This window comes from Alosa sapidissima, chromosome 3 (genome assembly GCF_018492685.1).
Source record: "Alosa sapidissima isolate fAloSap1 chromosome 3, fAloSap1.pri, whole genome shotgun sequence".
Classification (NCBI taxonomy): domain Eukaryota; kingdom Metazoa; phylum Chordata; class Actinopteri; order Clupeiformes; family Clupeidae; genus Alosa; species Alosa sapidissima.
The window spans coordinates 22,107,232-22,134,934 of record NC_055959.1 but is presented as its reverse complement, the minus strand read 5'-3'; the positions used below and the strand labels follow the sequence as shown (position 1 = coordinate 22,134,934).

At 42.4% G+C, this 27,703-nt stretch overlaps 1 protein-coding gene across 3 annotated transcripts; it reads right to left on the bottom strand.

The window, feature by feature from the left end:
• Nucleotides 1-259: 259 nt before the first annotated feature.
• On the bottom strand, nt 260-27,703 carry LOC121705337 (choline transporter-like protein 2). 3 transcript variants are annotated; one of them, XM_042086266.1, is made up of 22 exons: nt 20,304-20,512; nt 15,619-15,667; nt 15,302-15,375; nt 14,608-14,692; nt 14,304-14,388; nt 10,474-10,587; nt 10,227-10,287; nt 9,225-9,345; nt 8,488-8,571; nt 8,281-8,393; nt 7,928-8,059; nt 7,628-7,727; nt 7,077-7,169; nt 6,578-6,662; nt 6,209-6,471; nt 4,899-4,993; nt 4,569-4,672; nt 4,335-4,408; nt 4,143-4,213; nt 3,867-3,955; nt 3,497-3,581; nt 260-1,237 (listed from the first exon to the last, which is right to left on the bottom strand). In XM_042086266.1, exons 1-22 carry the CDS (start codon nt 20,335-20,337, stop codon nt 1,134-1,136), a joined length of 2,115 nt encoding a protein of 704 aa, XP_041942200.1. In that variant the 5' UTR covers nt 20,338-20,512; the 3' UTR covers nt 260-1,133. The 3 variants fall into 3 exon arrangements, with proteins under 3 accessions (XP_041942200.1, XP_041942199.1, XP_041942198.1); XM_042086265.1 differs by lacking the exons at nt 260-1,237; nt 20,304-20,512 and adding exons at nt 1,430-2,130; nt 27,497-27,703; XM_042086264.1 differs by lacking the exon at nt 260-1,237 and adding an exon at nt 1,430-2,130.

Sequence of the window (27,703 nt, the reverse complement as noted above, 5' to 3'; positions counted from 1 at the left end):
GGTGGGGTTGTATAAAATGAATTTTACATGTGAAATCTATGAACTAATCATGTTTTGGTACTTGTTGTCTAGCAGATACCAGTGAGAATTGAGTGTGGATAATGCATAAGACAGTTAGAATCATATAGGCCTTTCAGCGTGATTTATTTTTGTGGAGAAAATGTGCTGGACTGGGCGGCGGTCATATTTTGTACCGCTCTGCGGTACATCTAGTTTATTATTTGACTCATAAGGAAGAAATGAATAAAATGAAAAGGAATGTCAGTACAAATGTTTTCCATCTTTATTTCTCTTCCAAACTGAACATATAAATACATATCAACGCTCCAAGCAGAAACAAAACTAAAACACATGAAAGTATTTGAGGGCATACTCCATACTTTCCATATTAACCTTTTAAGCACCAACTCCAAATAAAGGGTTAACTCACTTAAAATTGTGTGTCTTTTGGCAGATTGTAAAAGTAAAGAAAATCTAAAAACATTGCACACATATTTGGAAAGACAAAAAAACTTGTGTTCTTTAGCTATTGAGATGGGATAAGGCACATTTGAGATTGGCTTCACATAATGTAATAACAAGACAACAAATCACAAAGCATAACAGTTTTTTCTATAAATATGGACTGGAATTCCAAAGCGGATACTGTATTTCAAACTGAGCAATATTCATGCTAATAGAATGCTAGTAGTGCTTACAGCTGACTTTAAAGCTTTGTTATGTAACGGACTTCAGTTTTTTTGCCAGACACAAAAGTCACAAATTATTTTAAAAAATAAAAAATACAAAAATAAAAATGCCTTTGGTGTGATGTCATACCCCAGTCACATATCATTCATGTTATCTAAAACTGTGTAAATGTGATACACGGATACACATAGAGAACAGTGTCCAGTCTTCTTCGAGTTGCATAGAAGTGTGATATATGTTCTTTCTTCTGATTAAAACTCCATATATCTTCTGGTCCTGATCAGTTTTGAGTGTTGAGGTCAAAAATTGTCCTTATACTTCTTTATATACAGTTTATATGGCAGTTATGGAAAGACTAGCTTAACGGAGATGTTCAGCAGACCTGCTCCAGTCATCCTCCACTTCACTTCAGCGACACCTTCACGCCACTTGGGGGAGCACTACTACTCGCTCTCCGTCTTGTTCTTTTTCTTCAGAACTTTGAGCAGATTGTCAGGCATCAGGTAGGGTCTCTCTGCACTGCCGTCGTTCCTCTCCAGATCCTCCACTGTGTAGAAGACAAAAAGAGAGAAATGAAACAAAATGGCACATGGAACCACAGATGTGTAGGCCTTTAGGTGGGGGGGGGGGGGGGACACAGAACCACAGATGTGTAGGCCTTTAGGTGGGGGGAACACAGAACCACAGATGTGTAGGCCTTTAGGTGGGGGGACACGGAACCACAGATGTGTAGGCCTTTAGGTGGGGGGACATGGAACCACAGATGTGTAGGCCTTTAGGTGGGGGAACATCTATGTACTCAGAGCTTCCGCCACTACTCCTACAGAGCTCTGCTTAAAGGGGCTCTGCTTGATAGCCACTCAGGGCACTCATGTAAGTCATTCACTTAGTAAATGGTATGTTGGTGAGAATGTGTAAGTGTGTGTTTGAGTGAGAGAGAGAGAGTTTATGTAAGTTTACATTAGGCATGTGAGATTGTATTGCATTGCAGACATTCATAGTGTTTTTTCATGATAAACTCATCAGAACTCATTGTCAAAGAAAAGTAATGGGTATATCAGCATACTAATAAGTTTCTGCATGGAGAATGTAGATGTTTATGTAGAAAATCCATCACTGCCCCACACATTTACACCACTTGTTGTTGAGGCAATATTGTTTATTATATTGATGATTATTGTTGAGGCAATACATATTCATAGCCTAGTGTTTCACCCTTAGTGTGTCTAACTGAAGTACAAAAGTACAATGTCCTGATTTGGAGAAAGGCTGAATGACCTCAGCACCGTCCTCCTGCACTCTACTCAGCCGCAGGCTGGACGTCCTTATCCTCCCGCTCTTGCGGTGTTGCCTGGTCGCCTTTAAAGAATATATCATGGATCTCTGCTGACATGTAGTGGGGCCTTGCTGCAGAGCCATCATTCCTCTCCAGATCATCACCTTCAGGGATGTTGGTGTGTGTCCAAGTAAGTGTGTGTGTGTGTGTGTGTGTGTGTGTGTGTGTGTGTGTGTGTGTGTGTGTGTGTGTGTGTGTGTGTGTGTGTGTGTGTGTATATATATATATATATATATATATATATATATATATATATATATATATATATATATATATATATATATATATATGAGATGCAAAGATACAGAAATGTAAGTAAATTTGTAAGAAATGTAAGTAAATGTCAATTTGATTAGGTGTAGAAAGTGAGTTAGTTTGAGGAGAGTGTCACAGTAGTGGCAGTGGTAAGGGTGATGAAAATGGAAGAAAAGACAAAACATAAAAGGGAGAAGAGAAAAAGGAAATAGGTCAGAGATTAAAAAGAGGAAAAAAGCATAGAGCATTAGCAAGAGCATGCATTATAGTGGCTGATACTGAGGTCATCTGTGTGAGTGATCCTTACATGGTCTGTTGGTGAACATAGCACAGGACAGTAAAGAGAAGATGAAATGATCATTGCATATCTAAAGGGTAATATGTTCCGGGTATTGCATATTCCCCAGAGGCACATCATAGCTAAAGCCAAAGCCCAGGAATCAGAACAATAAGAGTAGAGTGAGGGTGTCCATTGTTTGTATTTAAGGAATGAGGTCTGCCAAATAAACTAGCTTAGACAGACAGGACTTTCTATCGTAACTCCCCCTATTTCCACCGGTCCCGTATTTCCACCGTCTTGCGTGTATGTGTCACTTAATATCCATTTCTATACAAACCAAGACAGCGGACTCCTATAGAAACGCAACCACGCACAACATAGGTGTATCTAAATTAACTATGTACCAAAAATGACATTTTACCGTGACTCGAGGAGCTGTAAACAGTGTTGTAAGGCTGTGTGTACACAACCGCTTGGAGCTCCAGTGGAATTTTAATTTCACGACGAGAATTCTCGGTCTAACCGTCCATGTGCCGTTGAAACGGTGTAAATAGGCGACCCATCAGGCCAGCACTATAACTCCGAGCGTGGTAAACAAAATCGGATATTTCAGGCAGTAAATGCTCCCGTTAAGAACCAGACCAGATTTTGTTCAAATCTACACAACTATGGCTACTGAAAAATGTAAGGTTCATTTAGTAAATGTTATTTTGAAGTGTTAAAAAACATCGTTGTTTTAGAATTTCTGAACAAAAGTGGTGATAATTGGGGGTGTTACGATATGTGCCAAACAGTCTCATGTGCAGCTGAAACTCTGAGATTACATTGAGGTGCCAGCAAGGTTTCAGTTCCTCCCGAGTAGAACAGAATGGCTTTCCGCTAAAAGAGCATGTGTCGCGCGCCATATACAGCTGTGGTGGTCTGTGGTGACTTACAGAAGCAGAGGAAAAGTGTGTCCACACACATGGCATAGACGCTGAAGAAGCCATGGGCTATGAGGTAAGAGCCAACAACAACCGTCTGTGGAAAGAGAGGAACACACAGAGGAACACACACACAAAAGTACATATTAGGAACATGAACTTGTCAGACATCACTGAGATGATCAGACAAGGAGCATGAGCTCTCTTTCCCTCTTACAAATAGCCACAACAAAAAAATAAGAACATTTGTGTTTGTTTGGATGATTATGGAGAATCAAAGAACTTTGTCACCAAGGAACATACAAAAACATGAGGTCTATAGTTATAGAATGTTATTTCTGTGGCATGCTGCATGTGGGAGTTATGAATATGAATCCCTTACCAGGATGGGAACCCAGTAGTAGTTGAGAGTGGGTGCTGTGTCCTCGAAAGCCTTCACTCTTCCAGAGAAGAAAAAGAAGGCAAAGACCCCTACAAGACAGAGAGGAGGATGGGTCAGATGTCAGATCAGATGTATTTTTAAAAGTAAGAAAGTAACTTTTAGAAAATCCATAGTTCTGCAGGGTAGGCATCTAAACCGAGCTCCATGGAATTCAGTTTTTCAGTTTTCATTTAGTGATAGAACTCAAGTCTCCAGGAAGGAGACAGTTTCTCTCACCTACTAGTCCTACAATGAGAAGCTTTCCCAAAAACAACAGGAAGTCAGTCACTTTGTCCAAGACAGTAACCCTGCAGAAATGAGAGAAAACAGGGTATGAGCTTGACTAGACACATAAATCAGAATTAGAATGCAAGTTTGACAAGACTTTGACATTCAGGATCTCATCACTTCACAATCCATTTGTCTCACCTTATGATATTTCTCATTAGAAGGAAGAAGGCATCTCTGGCCGAAGTGCAAAAGTTTTTGCCATATATGGCTACCTGATGAGAGCAGATGATCAAGAGGATTAGGAAATACGGGTGTGGTCACATTAGACAACGACTGCAAGACAATGTTATGACCTGATTAAACGACCGACTGACCCTCATCCCAACCCAAGGGAATGTCACCTCCAATAGAAATATTTCCCATGAGACATACCATGATATATGCATTCCTGTTGATGAATTTGATGAATTTCTCCAGGCACCAGAAGCAGCACTTGAGACAGCACAACAGGAACTTTGTACATTTGTTTTGGGCTCCTAAAGATTAAGAGCGATAAAGAAAAATGTGACACAGATGAAAACACACACAGCAACTAGCGAAGGTAGCGGTAGGAGTAGTAGTAGCATAACGTGACAACATACATGTGAAATACTATCAAGTACTATTACTTTCTGTTTTTCTACACATGACATGGATTGCTGGGTGTGTTCTCAGTTGAATGGCTGAGGGTAGGCCTACATAGGTGTGCATCTGCTGCCTCACCTTTGAGCTTGTGATCCAGATACTCCAGCAGCACTCTGATCACCTGGATTATGGAGAGGATCAGAGAGCCAAAGGCCAGGGAGCCTGTGTGATATCTGCACAGGGAGGGTAGGGCAGGGTGGCAGAGGGGGAAAAAGATAAATGTGTGTGTACAGGTACATGCTCATAGACATACACATGCAGTCAAGTACATACAATTAGAGCTTTAACAATGAATTGATTAACTGCCATCCATTTTGATAATTGGTTAATTGGTTTGAGTAATTAAAAAAAAAAAAGTCTGAATTCTCTGATTCAAGCTTCATAAATCTAAATGTTTCCTGGTTTCTTTACTTCTCCGACACTAAATTGAGTATCTTTGAGTTGTACAAAACAGGGTATCTGCACATTTCCCAAGTGCAAATTTAAAGACTTTTAAGACCTTTTCAAGACATCTAAATGGAAAAATTAATACTATACCACGGCAAAAAAGATACAACTTAAAACTGTTTTATGCAATAGTTTTTTTTCTACTATAGTAGAAACTCTTCTACTATTTTTTTTTATTTTAACACCCACCCCATTTGGGATGTCTACAGAAGTTACCAAATATATTTTGGTGAAAGAAAATAATTGTGTGTGAATTACCTTCACAGCTATTCAATGCCCAATTTTAGGGTCTGGACTGCTTGCTTTTGAAGCTGGCTGTACATATCTGGTTGTGCTACTGGCTGAGGCTGACTGTTCTTCACCTGTGTCTGTAGTAGCCTGTAGATGTGTTTTTTTTTATGTAGCCAGTCGCCGACAATATGCGGTTATAGGCCTATTTCACAACTTTTGCGAAGTAGGCCTACTGGGAAAGGCTGGCAAGCAATCTGCAGACCGATATTACAGGTAGGCTATTATAACTTAGAGAGATATTTACTTAGGCGAAGCCAGCAAAACACGCTGGAGAGATGCAAACAGATACACTTAACGACCCGTGAAAACATCTTCACTCTGCAACCACTACACTTCCTTCAGTAGCCAGTCACTTATAGATTTCCGTTTAAAAAAAATACACGAAACCAGATGGAGACATTTCACTCGCTCTCTCACACTCGCTGGCGGTCCCATACACAAATTTAATACATCCTTTTCAAGACATTCCAGACAATTTAAGACTTTTCTAGGCCCTAAAAACCGAAAGTTGTATTTAAGACATTTTAAGACTTTTTAAGGACCCGCGGGAACCCTGACAAAAGACTGACATTTGGGGAAGTCATCTCAAGGTTTAAGAAACACCGATTGACATTTCCCACCATTTCCTGAACCAAGCAACTAGCGCCCACCTGAGTGCCCTGCCGAGGGAGGAGAAGATGGGACAGGTGGGCATGTCGTCCGGCTTGACGAAGGCCCAGTAGTAGGAGGCAAACGCCCCTGCCAGAGTCATCTGCCCCAGCGCAGTCACAAAGTTAGCACACCAGAAAAACAGGAAGACGTTGTAGAACTGCAGGCCAATGAGGTACTTGTGGTAAACAGTCTCCCCGCCGTAGAAGGCAAACAGGCACTCAGAGTCGGGGCACTTGGTCTTCATATCAGATGTGCTGAAGTTCTGCAGAGAGGAGAAAGTGTGTCAGCGTGGGTGCAAGTATATGCGTTATGTGTGTGTGTGTGTATACGTCAGAATTCTTGTAATGTGTATGTGCATTTATACTGACCTCAGGGTTACATGTCTGTCTCCCGAACTCACACTCGGTCTCATTGAAGACTTTATAAATGGGTTCATTGGAAGTGGACAGGAACCTGGCCAGGGTGGGTCAAGGGAATACAAACACGGTGTATTGCAACAGGCAACATTACTCATTTTCCCCCATTTTGTTGCAGTTTTGGTGCCAAAGATATATTATCTGATGACTGATTACATATAAAACAGACTGAGTATGTATATCAAAATAGACCTTGAGGTCCAGTTCATACCCAACTATGCCATAGTGAGTCTATGTTGAGCTAGGGTCTGTAGATAAGCCTAAAACTAGACAATCTAACACCAGCGTGGGCTTACAGTATCCCATCGGCCAATCCATTCAACAGCTTCCTGGACAGGTTATAACTGTACACGAAACAAAATTAGAAAAGAAAAAGGAAACATCTGCAGAGTGCAAGATAAGGGCTTGATGAACCCATAATGCACTGGGCCAACTCCAGCAGAAAGGATACACGGCTGTGACTGCCCAGTAGGCGATGACTATGGCCAGCAGCAGAAAGGTCACCAGGGGGTAGAACAGAGAGGACATCATGTGACCGATGGCCCTGTGGACAGAAAAAGTTACTGTTAAAGGAGAAATCCGGCGCTACACTCTGGGGGTATGTCCGTGAGCTCCCACTTACATGCCCCCAGAGTGTAGTGCTGTAGCTGCCTGGCTACGTTAGCTGCTGGCTGTAGCAACTCAAGCTAGGTAAAACCTAACTTCAGGACTAACCTCTTTTCTCCAAAAGAACCCTTTACATGTATTGTCTCTGAAGTGACATCAGTTAGATCAGCTGTAACTCACCAAGGTAAGCCAGTAACCTTGCTTCGTAATATACTGTACCCCTCAGGTGACATGTGTGTGTTAATGTACAGGTAGTTAAAAGTTAGCAGCAGTGTTGTGTGCGTGAGCTTTGGGGAAGTGATGACTAGACAGTGCAGTCAATGTCTCTGCCTGCGTCAGTGTCTGGGCGTGACTGAGTGGACTATGAGGCACGGGCCCAGCCCACTGGTCACAGACCTGCTGGCCTCCTTGATGAGAGCGATGGCAATAAGGATCCTCTTTCGGAGGAAGATGAGGAGGAGGATGATGATGACCTCCAGGATGGCCAAGATGATCACTGTGGACAGATGATGTGGATGTGACCATGCATGGGGCAAATTGTGAAAATGGCAGTGGATATAAGATGGACATTTGGACTGCTGTGTCCATATTATCCATGCCCATACAAGCAAAAATCATTCATTCAAATGGTTTATTTCAGAAAATGGAGGGTGCACAGTTACTATTCTTTTATTCAAACGTTGGTACTGTACTTACTGAAAGCCAGCCATGTCTGTCTGATCTGCAGGTAGATGGAGACGTCCATCTGGAGGCCCAGCTCTTGGAGCGTGATGTCCGCCCCCGGCTCATCCTTCAGGTGGGCATACTCCATGTAGCAGTGGAAGATACCTGGAGGAGGGAGACCAGACGACTACTCAGAGGGACATGGAGGTAACTGAACTTAATCCAATTTATACAAGCCAATACAGAGAGTATCGAGCAGGCTGAAATTAGATTAGATTAGATTAGATTCAACTTTATTGTCATTGTGCAGAGAACAAGAAGAATGAATCTGAATCAAGAACTTATAAGACATATTTATGGATGCGGGGGCTGAGAGAGGGGCTTACCATATCCGATCACCAAGATGACCAAGACGATCATGACCCACACCATGATGCCAGCTAGGAAGCGCAGCAGGACAATGAAGATGAGACTGATGACCATGGCCAGCACTAGTGCTCTATGGAATGAGAGAATAAAGAGATAATGGAGATCACATTTCAATTTACAGAGCAGGCAAAATGAAAGACCAAGCCCTTGACTGGTGCACTCACATTAGGATCCAGTACCATGACTGTGTGTAGTCTTCAAAGATCTTCATGGCCACTTGTCGTGCTTCAATAACCACAGAGGCATTTCTGTCCGTCAAGAAAAGCAGAGTTTAATAAGTAATTGAAAGATGTGGGCTCAGGTAAGAAGGAGCAGCAGTGAGCAGTATATAATAAGACTGGTATGGGAGGTTGCGAACTCATGAACCTAAACGCGTTCTCTTTCTGCTTGCTGTGTAGGTGAAAAGAACAGTACTTTGGATGGATGCTTCATCATTTCAATTACAAAATTACACTACCCTACCTCTTCCCAGAATTGTGAGTCGTTCAATAGATTGAATCTTCCAAAACAAACTTCTTATTTTTCTTTCAATGCAGGTTTGCTCGTTCTTTCATTCTACAGAAATATGTGTAAAGTTTAAATGTCACTCTTTAGATAAAGGGAATGTGATCTTAATTTGCCAGATGAATAAATCAGACTTGAACAGTGATCAGTGCATTCAAATGTTGGCGTAGTATTCAATTTGTCGCCCAGGCATAACCTAATTGACTGGAGGAAAGGTTAGTTTCAACAGGGATTTATTGCTCTCCAGCTTGGGTCGATAGCCTTCCCCCATTTCCCCTGCAATCAGTACAAATAACCATGATGCTACCTCTGAAATCACAAACAACATTAGTAAGCAATCAGCATCTTGTGGTAGATGGAGAGGCCCATCCCGGGTTGGGAAAAGTTTGAAACTCACTTCACTCCATCGAGCAGGTCTTTGGCGGGTCTTAGGCCACTCCCATCATCAAACTGCGACTGGTTGCCCACGAGCACGTCCTGGCCCTTCCTGCTGAGGGCAGGGAAGCACCTGCGGGTGACTGCAGCAGAGCAGAGGAGACAGGCAGGTTAATGAGCCGAGGGGCACACATACTGTAGGCTGGCCCACATGTGCTGGAGGATAATGTGACGCCTTGGGCCCTTAAAGAAGCACTATGCAACAATTTTAGCAAAAATGACCTTAATTATGCAGGTTGAGAGTCGTTCTGATACACTTTCTGGGTTGTTTGGTGGGTGCTTCGTCTCCCCCTATCGCTTCTCCGCAGATATATGCAACTTGCAACAATATGCAATATGCAACTTTCTGTTCACGGTCCGAACAAAACCGGATGTGACTTCGTAGAAGTATCCAATCGAGCCTCGAAAATGTAGTCAGATTGTAGTTTCGAAGAAGACTGCAAAACGGACGCCAACTTGGCTTTGTTGCTGTTGAAATTGTAAGTAGCCTACCCTTGGGTGAACTTCGTTTTTGTAATGTGGTTTGATAGTCTCTTGAACAATGTTTTTTGAACAGTGTTTGCTTGACCGTTTTATTGTGAGCCCTGTATGTGTTTAGCTTGGTTTCTTGATGGCTAGCTCGCCTAGCTAGTGGGGATTTAGCATAGCAGTCACTGACAGTGTCGTGAAAAATACGAGCCCAAATCCAGCGAAAACCCAGAAACAGCGAAGGAATAACCAGACCTGCATAGGGCTTCTTTAAAAGGGGAGACCATTACTTTCTCTCATGAGTCTCAGTCATTTTACATCATTTTGATGAAACAGAGATAGGATTATTTTATGTTTTTGGCTTTTAACTTTTTTGCATTTGTTTGTACTTCATACTTTGTGGCCTTAAAATACCTTTTTAGTTAAGCAGTATACTAGAATACATGTTAAGGGTATTTACTGATTAAACTGCAGAGTATGGGTATCCAGGACTTACAGGATTTGCTTGGCAGAAGCATGGCAGGACACAGGCCCTCCTTTAGAATCTCCTGTGCAGTCTACAGCAAGAACAAAACAGTTCAGATCAACTTGTGTCACAAGCCGCACGTGCGCGCGCACACACACACACGAAACACACACACACACACACACACACACGAAACACACACACACACACACACACACACACACGAAACACACACACACACACACACACACGAAACACACACACACACTGGACTCACCTTTGCTTTAGTTGCACCTTCCTTACAGAAATCTTTGTAGTAATCCCAGTCTTTGCTTACAGCATGTGCTTTCAACAAGGTCATGAATTGCTTTGGACATTTCTCTACACACAGCTGATGAAAGGAAAAAAGAATTAACGGTCAGGACTAAGGGTGTTTTCACATATAGTCCTTTTAAAAGAACCAAACTCAAATCCCCTAAAAGGTGACCATAAAGTGGACCAAAACAAAAGGGACTCAGTTCATTTTGTATTTACATTGCGAGTTCATTTGAAAGAGGACTCTGAAGTCTTTCTGGTGCACTTCAGCTCTGATGGGGCCTCAAGTTTTCTTTCTGTTCACACTATACCTTCTCTGGGGGTCTCACACTTACTGCTTTGGACTATGGGCTATATAGTTGCTTTGGGTTAGTTATGTATTTTCATCATTATTCATCATTAGGTACAAACAAACAAAAACATGATTAGTGTGGTGGTTTGTTTCATAAATATATATATTTTTCTGAACACACACACACTATAAAGGTCATTCCAATGTTTGGGCATTAATATAATAAAAACTAGATGTACCGCAGAGCGGTACAAAATATGACCGCCGCCCAGTCCAGCACATGTTTTCCACAAAAATAAGTCACGCTGAAAGGCATATGTGATTCTCACTGAATTGCGTTATGCACACTCAATTCTCACTGGTATCTGCTAGACAACAAGTACCAAAACATGATTAGTTCATAGATTTCACATGTAAAATACATTTTATACAACCCCACCCCCATCTTGCCTGTTCATAATTCTGAGAAATTCTTGAATTGTGTGCATGTGTGCGTGTACATGTTTATGTTTATGTGTGTGTGTGTGGGTGGGTGGGTGTGTGTGCGTGCATGTGCTTGTGTGTTTGCCTGTTTATGTGCCTGTGTGTGTGCATGTGCATGCATGCGTATATATGTCTACTGCAGGGTTTCCGTTGTCCGGTAATTACCAGACATTGGCCGGCAAAAAAATGTCAGACAAAATTAAATCTCTCCGGTCAAATTGTCCGATTGGAATTGGCTAATAATCCCGCCCCCCTAACGCAATCTGAATTTGAGAATAAGCCTTAAAATGTAAGCCTATATTAAAGCAATACGTCCTTTGGCTATGTTTTCAAATGTACAGGCTCTACCGTTTGAAAGCTATTAAACAACACGCATAGCCTATGCTGCATTTCAAATAGGAAACATTTCAAATCGGAAGTGCACGCTTAAAACATCCATGTTAAACAACGAACAAATAAGTGAGGCGGTTCAAACATGGCCAGGCCCAGGCAGACTAGTCTTAAAAGTTTTTTCAGAGGCCAGACGCAATGGATGATGATAAATTGGTAACGTCTGAAGCCTCAGATGTCCGGTCAACTCCACCACCACCAGATAAAATGCATAGGCCTAAGTGTCGGGCGTATCTGTCGGAACTATGACGTTGGAAGAGGAGTTGCCTGGTTGCGGCCCCTCCAAGACACTGTCTTTCTCCGTGTACACTGGACATGCAACTGTGTTCTGTACCCAAAGCATACAGTAGGCCTATGCTTTCTCTGTCTATGATCTGCAGGGTTAGGGCCTCCTCGACTAGGAGATTGCTGGTCCGCGGATAATTTCCGGCACAATTAAACGGTATCATTGAACCGGACCGAAAGAAAAAGAAACTAAACATTTCCCAGAATAGGAAATATTTCTTAATGTATTGTTATCAAATAAAGAGGCATAGCCTTAGGGGGTAGTGGTGTGAGCGCTCATTCTTGTGTGTGCGCATCTGTGCAAGTTAAACAGTGGAACCAAGATAACGTGGGTAGCAGCAACAAACAACGTAGCCTTTTTAAAACAATGAACGAAGCGGACTCTTGCTGTCCATGAAAACATAGATACTGGCTAGATCTTGTTAGGCATGTTTACGTAAGTTAGGCTAATGAACATGTTACATTCTATTCAGCTTGATTATGTCATTCTTTAAGCTACATAGCCAGTTTTCCTCAACTTGACTAGGTAATTAAGAAGCGACAATATATTTGACCGGCATATCATCAAAATGTCCGGAAAACGAAACCTCTGGCACCAGATCAAAACGAAAAATGATGGTTCCATGCTATCCATGTGGGATTACATGCCCACCAAGTTTCGTGTACCCCGGTCTTTCAGTGTCCCGGGAATCCTTGTTGGTGTACGGCCACTAAATGTACACATAAATTATTTTATTGTAAGGCCCCCCATGCACGAAAGTTCACAAAACTTGGCATGCATTTGGAGGCGCTATACATGAAATGAGTGGTTATGGAATGGGTTGACATGGCCCCTTGAGATCAACATACAAAAAAAAAATGGTCCTCCTAAACCTTACGGTTCTCAAGATATTCACAGAAAACTGTGTCTGCCCTACCCTCCTTTCGGGGGGTGCAGTCCAGCGGGGGGGGGGCTACAGATCAAAACAAAAAACGATGGTTCCATGCTATCCATATGGGGTTACATGCCCACCAAGTTTCGTCTACCCCGGTCTTTCAGTGTCCCGGGAATCCTTGACGGAAATTTGGACATGCGAAAAAGAAAAAAAAAAAAAAAAAGAAAAAAAAAAAAACCCCTGACTAAACCTATATGAGGCTTCGCTGCGCGGCGGTCATAATAATATGAATTTTCTATATGGGGTCTTAAAAGCCATGTATCCTTCTAGCCACAGTGTATTTGTTTCAAACATGATCCTAATCTAAGCGTGCTCGGATGACGTGATAGACCAGGCGCTGTTGCTCACCTGTCCATCATCGTAAAGCCTGATTTGATTGGTCCGCCCGATTTAGGGCGAGCATACTTCCACCACAATGGAGCAATGCCTTTCATTAATGTTATTAACAATATTTGAGGTCTCCACATATAATGGGCTTGAAGGTTTTAAGTATTAAAACATGGGAAGGTTGTGATTTTCGGTCATTTTCAGATGAGTAGAATGGTATGTGTAAGGGTAGCTAGTAGGCACATGAAAATCTATGTGGCAGTAGCTCAGTGTATGGGCATTTAGTGTACAAAGTGCCAATGTTGTTCCATAGGTAAAGAAATAAAGTCAAAATCATTGTTTTACCTCAGGGACAAGAATGAAAATGCACAGGTATACAATGAAGGAAACATGGTACATCATTGGCACTCTAAGCATGAAATGACTATAAATTGAGGTAGGCCTATTCCAACATCGTTCGACATTCATAAAGTATTGTATTTGCAGACTAAATACTGATTGGTTTGTTCCAAATCTAGGGCTACTAATGGGCAAACAAACTTTTAATGGTCCAGTCATACTGAAAACATGTTTGTCTTCAATCTTACAAAATTGTGCAGGCTAGGAGTACAGCTTTTTAAGATATCAATGTCCAAACATGGCCACCATGATGAGTGTAAAATTGATGATAAGGGTAAAAAAAACTACTGAAAACATTGGAATAGAAAAAAAAAATATTTTACAGGTCTAACTTCTGGGACCTAAACATTATGTAGACAAACTTTGAGCAAAATCTAAACGGGGGAACAACCATTTTCCTGGATTCTGTCTGATTTGACAGGCATTGACCCTAATGCAGAGTGGTAACAGCCTTTTAACTGCACTACAGCTTCTCTCGTATGTTTCCCTTTAGATGGATCGGAGTTGGTTTGGAGTGTTCACTTCACACTTACTGAGTCATTTGGAGTGTTCACTTCACACTTGCTGAGTCATTGATCTGAGTCTGTTTAGAATGCTGAACGTGACAACACCCTATGACTAATGGTGGAAGGATATCAAAGAGGCTCTGGGAGGTGAGAGAGAGGGGGACAGGGTAGCAACCTGAGTGGTAGGGCACTGGAACTCCAACAACACCATGGGGTTGGCACACTTCATGATGTTAAAGTAGAACAGCTTGGTCTTCTTCCTGCCATACAGAACATGGAGGGAGGGATGAAGAGAGGAAGGGAGAGATGGGGGTAGGGGCTATTGTAGATTTACAGATAAAGTGAATCAGTGAATGTTCGGCTCCAAACCAAAGATGTGGTGTGTGGTCAGAGGCATTTTCAAAATACAAAGCACACCAACAACCAGTAATGTGGATCATAGCATTTAGGCGAACTCGAGAAAGATGGGAGGAACTTACGCCAGTGGCGTGCCAGCCTGTCCACAGAACTGGCCTCTGCTGTCAGTGGGGTAGATCACCTTGCGGGGATCGCCCTGGGACCAGGCTTAGAGGGGAGAGAGACCAACACACCATCACAGACTGGCCAACACATACTCCTACAGGCACCAGGGACTGGCCCTGGTCCTGGCACAACCTCAAAGTCCAGGAATACACCAATGACAAACCCAATGCTGGAGAAAACCTGTGGCCTACTCTTATCAGTGTCTTAACAATGCAATAGCTCTTAGCGCGCACACAAACATTCACACACAAAACTGATAACATAGCCTCTATTATTAGATAGATGTTGTTTTTGCCAGCCTGGTTTTATGGAACTGGCCCTAATGTCGTTGTAATAATAAATATACACTGTAAGACTAATGACAACTGAAATTTGATCCATCTTAACAATCATATTAATCATATTATGTTTGGTCTTTTTGCCTTTAATCAGATAGGAGCGTGAGGAGTGACAAGAAGCGAGCAGGAGAGATATGGGTGGGATCGGGAAATGACTGTGGGTCGGATTCAAACCCGTTTCCCCGTGGGCACTAGAACCCGCATGTGGTACGGATGCTGCCGCTTCTGCCACAGCTCCTGCGCTATTTGAATATCTTAGATTTGGCACACAGATGTTAAACAAATACTCTCTTTTCTGTGATGTCTCACTCACCCAGAATGCCAACGGCAAAGTAGCCCAGGATGGCCACAATAAAGAGGATGCAGCAAACAATGTCTGTGCAGCCCCTGTCATTGGAGAGATGGCGAGAGGAAGAGTGGGTGTTAGAGAGGAAATGAGAGTAGGGTTGCAACAACTAATTAATTGGGAAAAGACTGATCAACATTATTTTTTTTTACCATTTTCTAACATTTTAGCGATCAACTAATCGAGAAAATAATCGACAGATTAATCGACTATGAAAATAAGCCCTTAATGAGAGAGAGGCTTTCCACCTCTTGGCATTTCAGTTCAGCTCTACTTTTCTTTACCTGTTGTGGATTGGTCCTTTGAAGGTGGGGTCATACTTCCTGGGTTCACCTGAACAAAGGGGGGGGGGGGGGGGGGGGGGAGCATTTATTAATTTAGACTGATGCTGGTGGTGCACATATTGTTGCCTCTACATAGATAATAAACAACAGGGAATATCCACAAAACCAAAGTAAAAACCAAAGTCTCTCCAGTTAACAGTGGGAGCAATTCAGATAGAGGGGGCACAGAAAACAGAAAAGGTATTAGAATAGAAAGGATAACATGATATCTCTATTCACTGGACAGTTAACCATAAGTATCCTCTAATTACTGAGTAGTCCCTATAAGAACAGTTATCTTCATATGTTCCGCTGCCTTTTCCATAAGGGATCTCCAGAAGCCAGTGCGTGTGGCATTCCCACACAGCCACGAGTGAAATGTTATTCCTCCCCCAGGACAGACACGCCTGGCAACCCACAACATTCCTCCTTAGTGATTCACACAGGCCTCCACTGACCCGCCCCCCCCCCCCCAACCCAACCCTATCTTTACACTAGGCCGACAGCATGATGCACATTCATACTGAGATTGCCTGAACAACAAGTCCACACCACAACAATGGCCACACATTACTATAACCCTCCTCAAAACAAGGACAGATGACAAACAACTAGTCACAAATTTTTTAGAAGGACAGTCACACACACACACACACACACACACACACACTATTTTGTTTGTTTGTTTTCAATTCTTAATATTTGAATTGGAACATTTTATGTGTATAGGGATCTATGACATGATGTGTTGGAATCTATGATGGGCATAAAATAATAGCCTACACAAATGTACTTTGTAATGTATTTTGAGAACAGATTGTTGGCTTTAAAGCTTGAAAACAACAGGGGTGTAGGATGAGTAAGCCCATCTCATTCATTTCCTCCAAGGCGTAAATACCACAACCTCTAGGGTCATTCCACGTCAATTCAACCAGGGCCCACGCACTTAGGTCTTAAAAGATTCTGAAAAAAATACCAGGTGTTACCCAGGAGACACACTGTAAAATTACTTTTATGTAAGATCAATACTTTCCAAGATACAGCATTTTTTACGGAGGGGGGGTCAAAAAAAGGAATAAATAGGAATATAGTAGGTAGCAAAATCGTCACGTTTGGCCTGGATGATCCTGCATGGTCCTGCGGTTTATACACAATAAGGCTAATACACTGTAAATTACTGTAAGTTACTACCAGCTTTCTCACTCTCAAAGCCCTGTAAGTAATGGAGTAACACCCCAATGTAGGCGTTACAGTATGTACACCCAGGCCTTTTACACTTTAATGTGAGAACCTTTCTTTGTGAACCTCTGTATATGAACTTCTCTATGAACATAAGTGGACCTCTTTCTCGTCATCTTTGTACAGAGAGAGAGAGAGAGAGAGAGAGAGAGAGAGAGAGAGAGAGAGAGAGAGAGAGAGAGCGAGAGAGAGAGAGAGAGAGAGAATGACCACTTTCTTTTTGGCCTTGAATGCTCTTCTTCCCTAGAGTCTCCTGATCTTCATTAATGCCAGCCTGTTTGAGTTAACGCTAGGAGCATTGCCATGTCCAACAAATTGAACTACATTCCATTGTACAAATGGCTTCACAAATGTCCTTGAACTTCGGCAACATATGGTAGTCTTCCACTGCCCCACTGTAGACTCTAGACACAAAAATGTGTGAGTTTGCAACTGGTTGTAAACTTTCAGTCATACAACATTTGATGGCCATTGGACCCTGATTCTGAAGGAGTCAAGAAAGACTTGCCAAAAGAAAGAAGATAACAAAGAGAAAGAAAGAAGTTAGCAGTCACCCTTATGGTCTTCAGAAACTGCATTGCAAGCCAACTTTAAGCAGAAAAGACATTGTGACCCCTTTAGAAGTACAAGGAGATCGGAATTCCAGGTCACAAACAATTGGTTGAGGTTAGAGAGATCAAAGTCATTTTGGCTTAAAAAAGAAATATTCGACTAATCCACCTGATGCAATGTAGCAACAAGGTGACGAGGCCAAATGACACCAACGGATGACTCATGACCTAAAGTGACTTTACCCAAAGGGGACAGAACAATCTCAGGTTTAAATGCAAGTTCACACAAACAGTCACAGAGTTCAGGACAGCTACGAATGAATACGAATGAAGCACTTTTCCTCTGTCGCACACACACTATTTGTTTATCTAGCACTGGCTTTGCAAATAACGATGTCCACAGACAAGGTAGACTATGTTGTATGATTTTATGAAAGTATGATGTATTGCGACATCAGAAGCAATTGAAATTTGTAGTTTCTTATATCTCATTCCATCGAACTACAGATCCGCTACCCGATCTGGCAAACTTACATAGTGTGGTTATAGCCGATAGAGGGTCGCGAAGTGAATGCAGAAGTGCCGAATTGATGAACCACTGAAACGATTTTGGAAACTTTATTTTAAGGTACAAAAAAAACTCTTTGATGTTGCTTTAATGATATATAATAATAACTGGAAATTATATTCAGAGGACACTTTATACTTCATATAAAGTCTCTTGATTGTGACAAATGTAAATGGTACCATTTAAACAGACCTCATCCCACATGACATGATGGTCATTTTGGTACCACAGATGCATGAAGACCCAGTCAGACCAATGGTAGGAAAAATCAAGAACAGAGTTTAATTTACAATGATGTGCATTAAAGGGGAGAGACAGCATGACTTCACCTAAAGATCCACCAGCTGCTCTAACTAGACAACCACACTAAATCAGACTCTGAATAATGCTAACCTAGCAATCTGGAGAGATAGCTACTGATGCAGGGGGGTTGCACCCATGCAGAACAGTGAATAGGGCTGTCACTTTTGTGAAAAATTCCTGTTTTTGAGACATAGTGTTCATTGAATCGATTGTAAAATCGATTTTTTATGTCTAAAGACGTTTCCATTTTCAACGCCAAATATAGGCCAATCCACAAACAACTGCATTAGGACGATTGTAGACGCAAGCCAGCAATATTTCTGATTTATTGGCGTGAAGTTTCGTGCACAATGACAAACAGAAGTGCAACATTCTCGAAAACCAGTAAACCGAGTGGACTGCCATTACATCAGTGACATGACAGCAGGCTTCAACCTAGCTGTGTCTGTGTTTACGTCAAACAAATTTCGCCTACGTAGAACTCGATTGCACAGGTTGCGTAGCCTACCGCTTTGTTCTTCTCCATAGTTTGACATACCAAAAATCAAGTTATTAGGGCCTATCACTCGTCTCTCTACATGTCGCACAGGTTGATCGCGTTGTCCTCCATTTTTTGGCAAAACACGAGCAGCACAGCAGCTGATTGAAACAGCTGTTCCCGGTGCGTAAAATTGGTGGGAATTTTCTTTTTAGCGTTCGCAATGCTTTCTGCACTTCGGAATTATTTTATATTTGGTTAAAATCGATTCCCTATTTTAGTTTTCGAAACTTGTGTTGTTTGGTCCAATCGATTGTGCAATCGATTTTCGAACGTAAAGTGACAGCCCTAACAGTGAAACACTGCAAAAACATAATATTCCCTTTATCTCTGAACACAGTCACACACAGATATATGGTCATCTCATATGTGGAAGAACATAACAAAAAGATCAGGACATAAGTTATGAATATAAAAATCAGAAGTTCTGAAACCAATACTCTTAATGAGCGTGTGTCTTTCAAGCATGATCTGAAATTCACGTTGCATGTCTACAAAATCAGACTGAAGCTAATGTTTGGGCAACCACATTCTTCTTTTTAAACTCTCCCCACAAGTAAACACTGACCTCTAAACATTCACTTTTGCATGACTGCAGTAAAGCGGCCGACTACTATGCACTGATCGGTCTGTGTGATTTTCTGTCTGTGTTGACCTTAAATCAATAATACATGGAGGAGTGCAGACACTCATGCTCTCAGCATCTCCTGCATGTCTGATGACATAGGCTCTTTACAACCACACACAAGCTAGCTTCTCACTGAAGTCTTCTGCAGAGTGCAAGGGAGAAAGAGAAAGAAAGAAAGAAAGAAAGAGAAAGAAAGAGAGCATCAGTGAATGTTTGTCTTCAAACTAAGAGCATGGTGTGCGATCAAGTGCATTTGGTGGGAGGAGAGAGAGAGAGAGAGCGAGAGAGAACAAGAGCACTGACTAACCGAGAAAGTGGGTCAACAAAAGGTACAAAGACAAACAAACAAAAACAAAGCCCTACAAGAGGCATATAGAAAAAGATTCAAGCAAATAAAACCAAATTATTTACCAGTAAATATGGCTTTAACACTCACACTGACCTCTGAAACACCTCTGTGGGGATACCTCCACTTTAATTCCATTCAAAACACAACAAACAAACAAAGCAGTGGCTGGTAGACTAACTTGTATTTTTTCCAGCAACACACAGCGAGCAACCTTATTCCACCCAAAGCTCCATAGCTGGTAATACCAGAACTTGTCCTCTCTGCATGCCTATTGGTGTGCACCTGTTATCTCTGAAGTTTCGGTCGAGAAACTCCACAGCCAACAAGCATATAGCAGTCGCGGCACCTCTCTCATGCACTCCCTCCCAGCTTCCTGTGATCTGCCCAAGCCGGCTCCAAAACACCTGTGCCCTCCGAGAACTCTCCCTGCTTAAGAGAGCGCACATGTGAGGGAGAGGGCTGACATTTACCGTGCTTGCCATAGTGGGACTCCTCCTCAGCCATCTTCACTGTCCTCTCTGCGGTTGGTTTCCGGTCCTCTCGTCTCTCCTTTACAACTCTTGTCTTTCTCCCCACCTGAGAGTTCAACTTAACCCACACCAACTAAACCAACTGCCTCTCACTTCCTCTTCCTCTCTGTATAGCAGAGTGTATGTATGTGGGAGGAGTAGCGTGTGAGACAAACCTGTCTGGCCAGTTTGTTACCGTGGGTATCTATCGGCAGTTTCCCTCCCTGTCTGTTCAGTCGAGCTGTTGCTATTGAGCGCAGCTCTTCTTGGTCCTGTGCCTTTTGTTTGTTTTCTGGTTTCATTCAGTCAAGCCCCCTGAGACTTCCACGGGTAGCTCATTTGTTGGGGGAGGGAGGGGTGGGAACTTGGCTACCTATCAAGGTAGAGCTGGTGCTACAACAACTCACAAACTCAAAAAGTCTAATCTCCCTGTTTTTAACCCTTGCTAGCTGGTTCTCCTTTTGCTAGAATTATATTCTCATGGAAGGTTCATTTTCACAATCCCTTTGTGCAAACAATTCTAAAGTAAAATATGTTGAGCTTCAGGTGTTACTTATTTGACCTGATGAGTAATAAGCTAAGCACTGCAGTCTGTCATCTGGACAAAGTACTGATAAAAACTGGGAGGCACGTCTTCAGTAACCTTTACACCAGACTGTTTCAGTATATTTCTAGTGAAGTTTGTGTCAGTGGGGATTAGGAAGAATGTTGCAATGGAATGATTTAAATGTTTCCTGGCAGGTAGACAACAATGCAAGATGTTTTTACTGTCCCCTGGTGGTATCAAGTGTTATTGCAGCCACATATCTGTTGAGGTCTGGTAGATGGTGTTTGATCCTTATGCAGCACTGATTATGTGTCTGTCTTCTCCTGAGCTCACTCTTAATAAATATAGCTATGCTTCTAAATCCATGTCATGGATTCTGGTCAGGTCTTCCAGCCTGCGCAGTGAAACCACTTCAGATGATCCAGAACGCGGCGGCGCGCCTGGTCTACAACCAACCCAAAAGGGCACATGTTACCCCGCTGCTCATCCAGCTACACTGGCTACCTATGGCGGCCCGCATCAAATTCAAGGCTCTAACGCTTGCCTACAAAGTAGTCTCCGGTTCTGCTCCCACCTACTTGAATGTCCTCATACAGACATACGCTACCTCCAGACCCCTGCGCTCCTCAGACGAACGACGTCTAGCTCTACCACCGGTACGCTCAGGCCAATCCAAACTTTTCTCATCTGTTGTTCCTCGTTGGTGGAACACACTGCCAGTTCCTACAAGGGCAGGGACATCCCTCTCCATTTTCAAAAAACTCCTGAAGACCCAGCTCTTTAGAGAACATCTCCTCTCATAGCAACACTTACAACAAGTCTTGCTGATCCTAGCACTCACCAGCCGTCTTAAACTGACAAGTAACTGTTAAAAACAGCACTCACTGATGCACTTATTCTTACTGTACTCTAATGCTTTTTAAATTGTCCTAAAATTGTTGAGAATTGCTCTAAAAATTAAACTGTTTACCATGTTGTAAGTCGCTTTGGCTAAAAATGCGTCAGCCAAATGTAATGTAATGTAATGTAACTGATTTTTTAAATAATTTCACAATCACTGTGAATGCATGTATACCTCAAACTATGTCATCATGTTGGATAATTTCAATTTCATTTTTAAGTAAACTACTTGTTGCAGATGTCAATTCCAACACACTTCCAATAAGTGTGCATATTTTAGAATGGCTACCAGTTGGCATGACATGAGATCCTTCAACATATATATATCTAACATGTGTAGGGCTATATAATGAGCATCAAAAAAAGACATCAAGGTTTAATGTTCAGTCTTTGAGAGCTTAACTGTGAAACTACCCATGTGCTCCATGATGTTCCTACCAAATACAAATGTTGTAATAAATTAAACTTACAATAATTCCACGGGGGCAAATATGATCTCAACCATTTAATCCACTTAATTGTGCTTATGTGTATATTAAATCAAGCCAAGACATACCATTGAATTCCTATGAGCAAAATTGCTTGATGGCTCCAGTGTTGAGACATGTAATTACCTCCAGAGCATCAGCCCTAAATGAGTACGTGACACCCCACCACAAGACGCAGGGCTGGTTCTCCACTACTACACACTCTAGTCAGACAAAAGTGGCGGCCATGTTTTGCGTGGGCTGAGCCAAGTCGTAAGGCAGCCAAAACCTAAGGAAAAGGAACGGCTAGGAGTGTGAGAATAAAAATAGACATGGCTGCTGGACGTGGGACTGTTCCATCAGGGTGGTCCCACGACAGCCAAGAGAACAGCTCCACCATGGAGGACAGAGATTTTCACATCCTTCTGCGTGCGAAACATCAACAGGACACAAACTCTGAAGCTGGCTTCAGGGGTTGAGCTACAAATTTCAACTAAGATACAAGTTCTTACGATACAAACCGAAGTACAAGTAATGAGTCCAGCACGTGTTTAGCCTACATTCTCACTAGCTTCTTGATATGTTTCTTTTTAATATATCACATTACAGAGAGAACGCTGTCTTGCTTGCTTTGATAAACTGGAAGCTGAACAGCCAGTGGGATCAAGTGTGTCAGTTAATTTATAAACCCTAGTGCCACTGTGTTACACCCCACCTTTACGTGGCCCTTTAGGTAGGGGTGAGCAAAAACCCACCACTGACCCCAAATCCTAATAAATAACAATTTATTACTAATAAATACAAAAATGGGGTAAATACCAAAAAAAAAATACCAGTGGGATTTATTACATCAAGATAAACCATAACAAAACACTACATAGACATGACACAAAGTCCAAATCAAAAGACGAGACAATCCCAGGCTGAGAGGCAGCAAGACAGCCAGCAGTCCCCACACCAAAAGCCTCTCCTGAGGAACTGGATCCTGGAGCCTTTAAAGGAGAATTCCGGTGTGATATTGACCTAAAGTGTGTTGAAACATGATACCGAGTGTGAACATATGTCTCATAGCTCACCTCGGCTTGTCCCCTGCACTCAGAAATCTGGCGCTAGTTAGCCAATGCTACCAACAGTGTTTCGTTGCGGTGCCTCGGGCATCGGCCTAGCCATGCAAATAAATCACTGTTTTACACCATTTACGAGGCTCAAAGTAGCTCCATACTTCATTGGTAGACTTCCGAGGGTCTTGACATTTAAAACGAGACATGGAGAACTTTGAAAAAGCACTGGTAGTTTATTTACAAGACGATCAATGAATGTCATCCGCTCTGTTAGTTTCTTATCTTATCTTCTACTGTCTTTATTGTACAGTGGAGTTTAGTTATATGTTTATACTATACTAATGTTTACCATTTCTGTTGTAAGTGCATGTTGTGTGTTATGTCTGTATGCTACTGAGACCCTTGAATTTCCCCTTGAGGATCAATAAAGTATCTATATATTGTATCTATCTATCTATCTATCTATGTTTCAACACCCTTTAGGTCAAAATCACACCGGAATTATCCTTTAACTCCCAATCAATCACCAAGCCAGGTGTTGCCAATCAAGGTCATTACAAGCAGAGCACCTGAGCAGAGGTAGAGAGGAGGGAGAGCACCGGAACAAATATACATCACAGGGAACACATACAGCCGTAACACACTGCATGGATCTTTTTTCATTTGATGTCAGCCATTTGTGAGGTCATTTGGACTGAATATAAATTTTGAATAATATGGAAATTTTGTGAGGTGCCACCACCATTCTCCACACTATTATCCTTTTCATCAATAGTTCTATGGAGTAAGAGAATATTCTATTAAATTTCCCACACTTCTCCCCCACCATCACAGCAACACTAGACACAACACTCTTTTGAAGATCATCCTCTCATCCCGAAACTAACACCTCCAGTCTGTCTGGACCCAATTCCAGTCAGACAGGTAAGCAAGGACAGTGAGGGAATGAGAGAGAGAGAGAGAGAGAGAGAGACACACATCTCCCTCTGCAGGGCATCTCTGTTCCATCCACCCCAGCCCCACCCCGTCCCTTCACATAGCCGCCCTCAGAACAGGCGTGGTTCCGCGGGGAGAACCAGGCCCAGTAATGGAGGCCAGCTGTGCTACTGCTCCCAGCAGCATGGGCACCAGAACAGTGCTAAACTACAGCACAGCACAAAACCCCACCAGCGCCAAAAATAAACATCACAGAGCCCCGCTCCACTTTCAAAGGGCCTCACTGCATGTGTGTGTGTGTGTGTGTAAATATATATAATATATATAGACTACAATTACATGTAATCTAAGTCTCTGAGCAGGGCTGTGTATGGTACAGTGCAGTTCTGCTGCTCTGTGATTTGGGCTTTCCTGATATAGCCCCGACAGGGCCTGCAGGAAATACACCCACTCATTCTGCATGGACACACAGGTGGGGCTGAGTTCCTCGTGGACACACCTTCACACACATACACATAAACACAAAGCGTGCGCGCGCACACACACACACACACACACACACACACACACACACACACACACACACACACACACACACACACACATCTCACAGCTCTTCTGCAAGGGCTTAAACCTTAACATGTAACTGGCCTGATGTAGCCTCTCTCTAAATATGTATGCATGCATGTATGCATGTATGTATGTACAGCATGCATGTATGAAGCAGTGCAGACATGGTTTGTGTCAATGAGACTATATGTGTGTGCTTGTGTAAATGTGTGTGTGTTGGAGAGGGACTCCTGGTACATTCTGGTGGTGCTGCTAGAGCTAGCACACTCCAGCACAGCTCCACAACTTTCTGTGTGCCAAACAGGCCTTTAGTAATTTCCTGTGTATTAGCTGCATTGTGTATAAACCGCAGGACAGTTTTATGTTTTATGCAAGTTAAAAAAACAAACCCATATTAATACCATATTAACTGCCCCATATTAATCTCACAGCTGAAGAAATTTTGCCAAATCAATGTATAAACCGTGGCTAATAGTCGGGAAATTAGGGTACGCCAGCAACTCACTGTTAATACTCTCATCACCACATTAAAGTGCAATTTTTGCGGAACAATTTCCCTTCTATATCTGCTCTCTTAGGAGCTGTTAGTTTCCTCCCATGAGAAGCCAGGAGCCTTCGGATAAAGCGTGGATATCATTATGTCTCTCCATTAACAAAGAAACAATACGCTCTCTCTCAGAGGGCTCTTCTTGCAAAACAGAGAAATGAAGGTGGAGCTGAGTGTTACCAATTCACCCGGCTGCTCTCTCAGAGTGGCTAAATGCATAATGCATGAGCCACAGAGTTCACACACAAAATGAAATCGATGGTAAACAGTCCCACCGAGCCTCAAGACTGAGAGCCATTTTTTTATGATGTGAACAACAGCCGCAGAAAAACAGCTGGCAGCGTCTTGAGGGGCCGTTGACCGGCAGTTTCCTCAACAACAGCTTCCTGTCTCATAATTAGCATGACTGGCTTGACATTTTTTCCATTTGCTATAAAGAAATCACAGGCAGAGAGGGTTAAATCAGAGGATCTTTGATATGCCAAAGGGTCACCCAGGCAACCACCAAATCTGATTTGATTCAGCTAATACTATTGCATTTGGACAAATAGGCCAGAGCGCGTATTTGTCTGGGCATCTGTGTACGCCACTCAGAGAGGCTATGGCTGTGTGGAGCACTGAGGAGGGACTGAGACAGGAAATGCCATAAATGAGCAATTAGATACCAGGCAAACAGAGAGAGAAATAAAGAGATAGTTTTGTTTAGATCGATGGGGAGAGAGAGAAAGAGAGAGAGAGTAAGAACAACATGGCTCGAGTGACTCATCAGGCTTGGCTTGTGGTTTAGGATGTTACTGCTCTCTCAGATGTTGCTTCACTCCTTTGCACACAATAGGCATTAATGGGGTGAAATCATAACCAGGGAGAAGACTTCTCTCTCTTGAATGAGGAAACATATGCACAAGACATCACTTAAACACGTGGGCTGCCTTTCTAGAAATCAGAGGTGTCACTTTATCCATGAAACCCAATTCATACTCTGATTTCAGAGTTCAAATCAGAAACCAACAGATATAGTTAAGTGAAAGGACATATAATAGGGTATGAAGTGGTCCATCCCTGTTGTAGTGTCACTCCAACAATAATCCTTGTCTGGGAGATCAGACACCAGAGTCTGCCTCCCCACATTGTTGCTGATGAAGCTATTCCACAACCTATTCTTAGATCACGGGTGACTCCAAAAGCATTTGCAAATTAACTCCTCTATTTTTATCAACCCAGTGTTGTCCACCTCCCACCAATGGAGAGGAGCTATTCTCTGGGATGCTATACGTGGAGGAATGTGACACCTGGGGATGCGATGGCAGGCCTGAGTTAGGACGCTGAGACCCCTGGGAAGTCACATGCTATGCTTAGTTAGGCGTCCACAGAGTTTGGCCTGACTGACATGACTTGAAGTCTTTCACAGAAGCTCAACAGTTCTGCTGAAGACCTTTCTGTGAGTGTGCTGCAAGTTTAAATTTTTGAAACCTTAAACTTCTTATAGTGTAACACACACAGGGAGAGAAAGAAGGGAGATATTTTTGTCTCGTTTCATTTCTGTTTCCTTTCAATTCACTTAACTCTACAGACGTTTCGATGTTAGAGACAGACTATCACATGATTTATTCAGTAGGCTGCACTGTACAGTAGTTTCCAGTCAAACTATATCACATCCAGGACATGTATTCAAGCCCTGAATCCATGACGTGTGCCAAGCATTCATCTGGTATTAATTTTACTGTTTCACTGAAAACGCGCACAGAAGTAATATTGTAAAAGATTACTTAACATACGTTGAGTACAAAAGCGTAATTGGATTCTATGGATTAATGCTAATGCATACTTCCACAGTGCACAAATCTACCGTGCATGAGTGTACATGAACATGCAGGAGTAAACATTAACCACGCAGGCAGGCAGGACATGCGTTTTCCACAGTGAGCTTTCTGACTGACTGACTCTGAAAAGTGTCAGACTTGGCCTGGGCCAACGCTACGTGAACGATTAGGGCACTGGACATGCGATAGACCTACTAACAATAAACTAGATATTTAATTTAACCATGTGGTGCCAAGTAACCATCAATAATATACCACTCGCATATCTAAATAATTGTTCTATGAACGTTTTCAAGTTAGTCTTACCATATTTCGTAGTCTCGTCCTCACCATCCATGGCTGGATAAATGCGTATATCCAACTTTGTAACCACAACGTTCAAACTGCTTTCATGGTTTTTAATGTAGCCTATAAAGCCAAAAGCTTTTCACGCTCTTCGGCTTGGAATGAACAAACTAGACTAGAGAAAAATACGGACTTCTCCGAAGAAGTGAGTAGACAGACCCGCCCAGT

Excerpts from the sequence above, each read along its gene's own strand:
- LOC121705337 (XM_042086264.1), bottom strand. The coding sequence starts at position 20,337 with ATGGCTGAGGAGGAGTCCCACTATGGCAAGCACG. Across the intron at positions 3,956-4,142 it reads TCTCATTGTAGGACTAGTAG|GGGTCTTTGCCTTCTTTTTC; the intron begins GTGAGAGAAACT and ends TCTGTCTTGTAG. Across the intron at positions 2,131-3,496 it reads CACACTTTTCCTCTGCTTCT|GTGATGATCTGGAGAGGAAT; the intron begins GTAAGTCACCAC and ends ACATCCCTGAAG.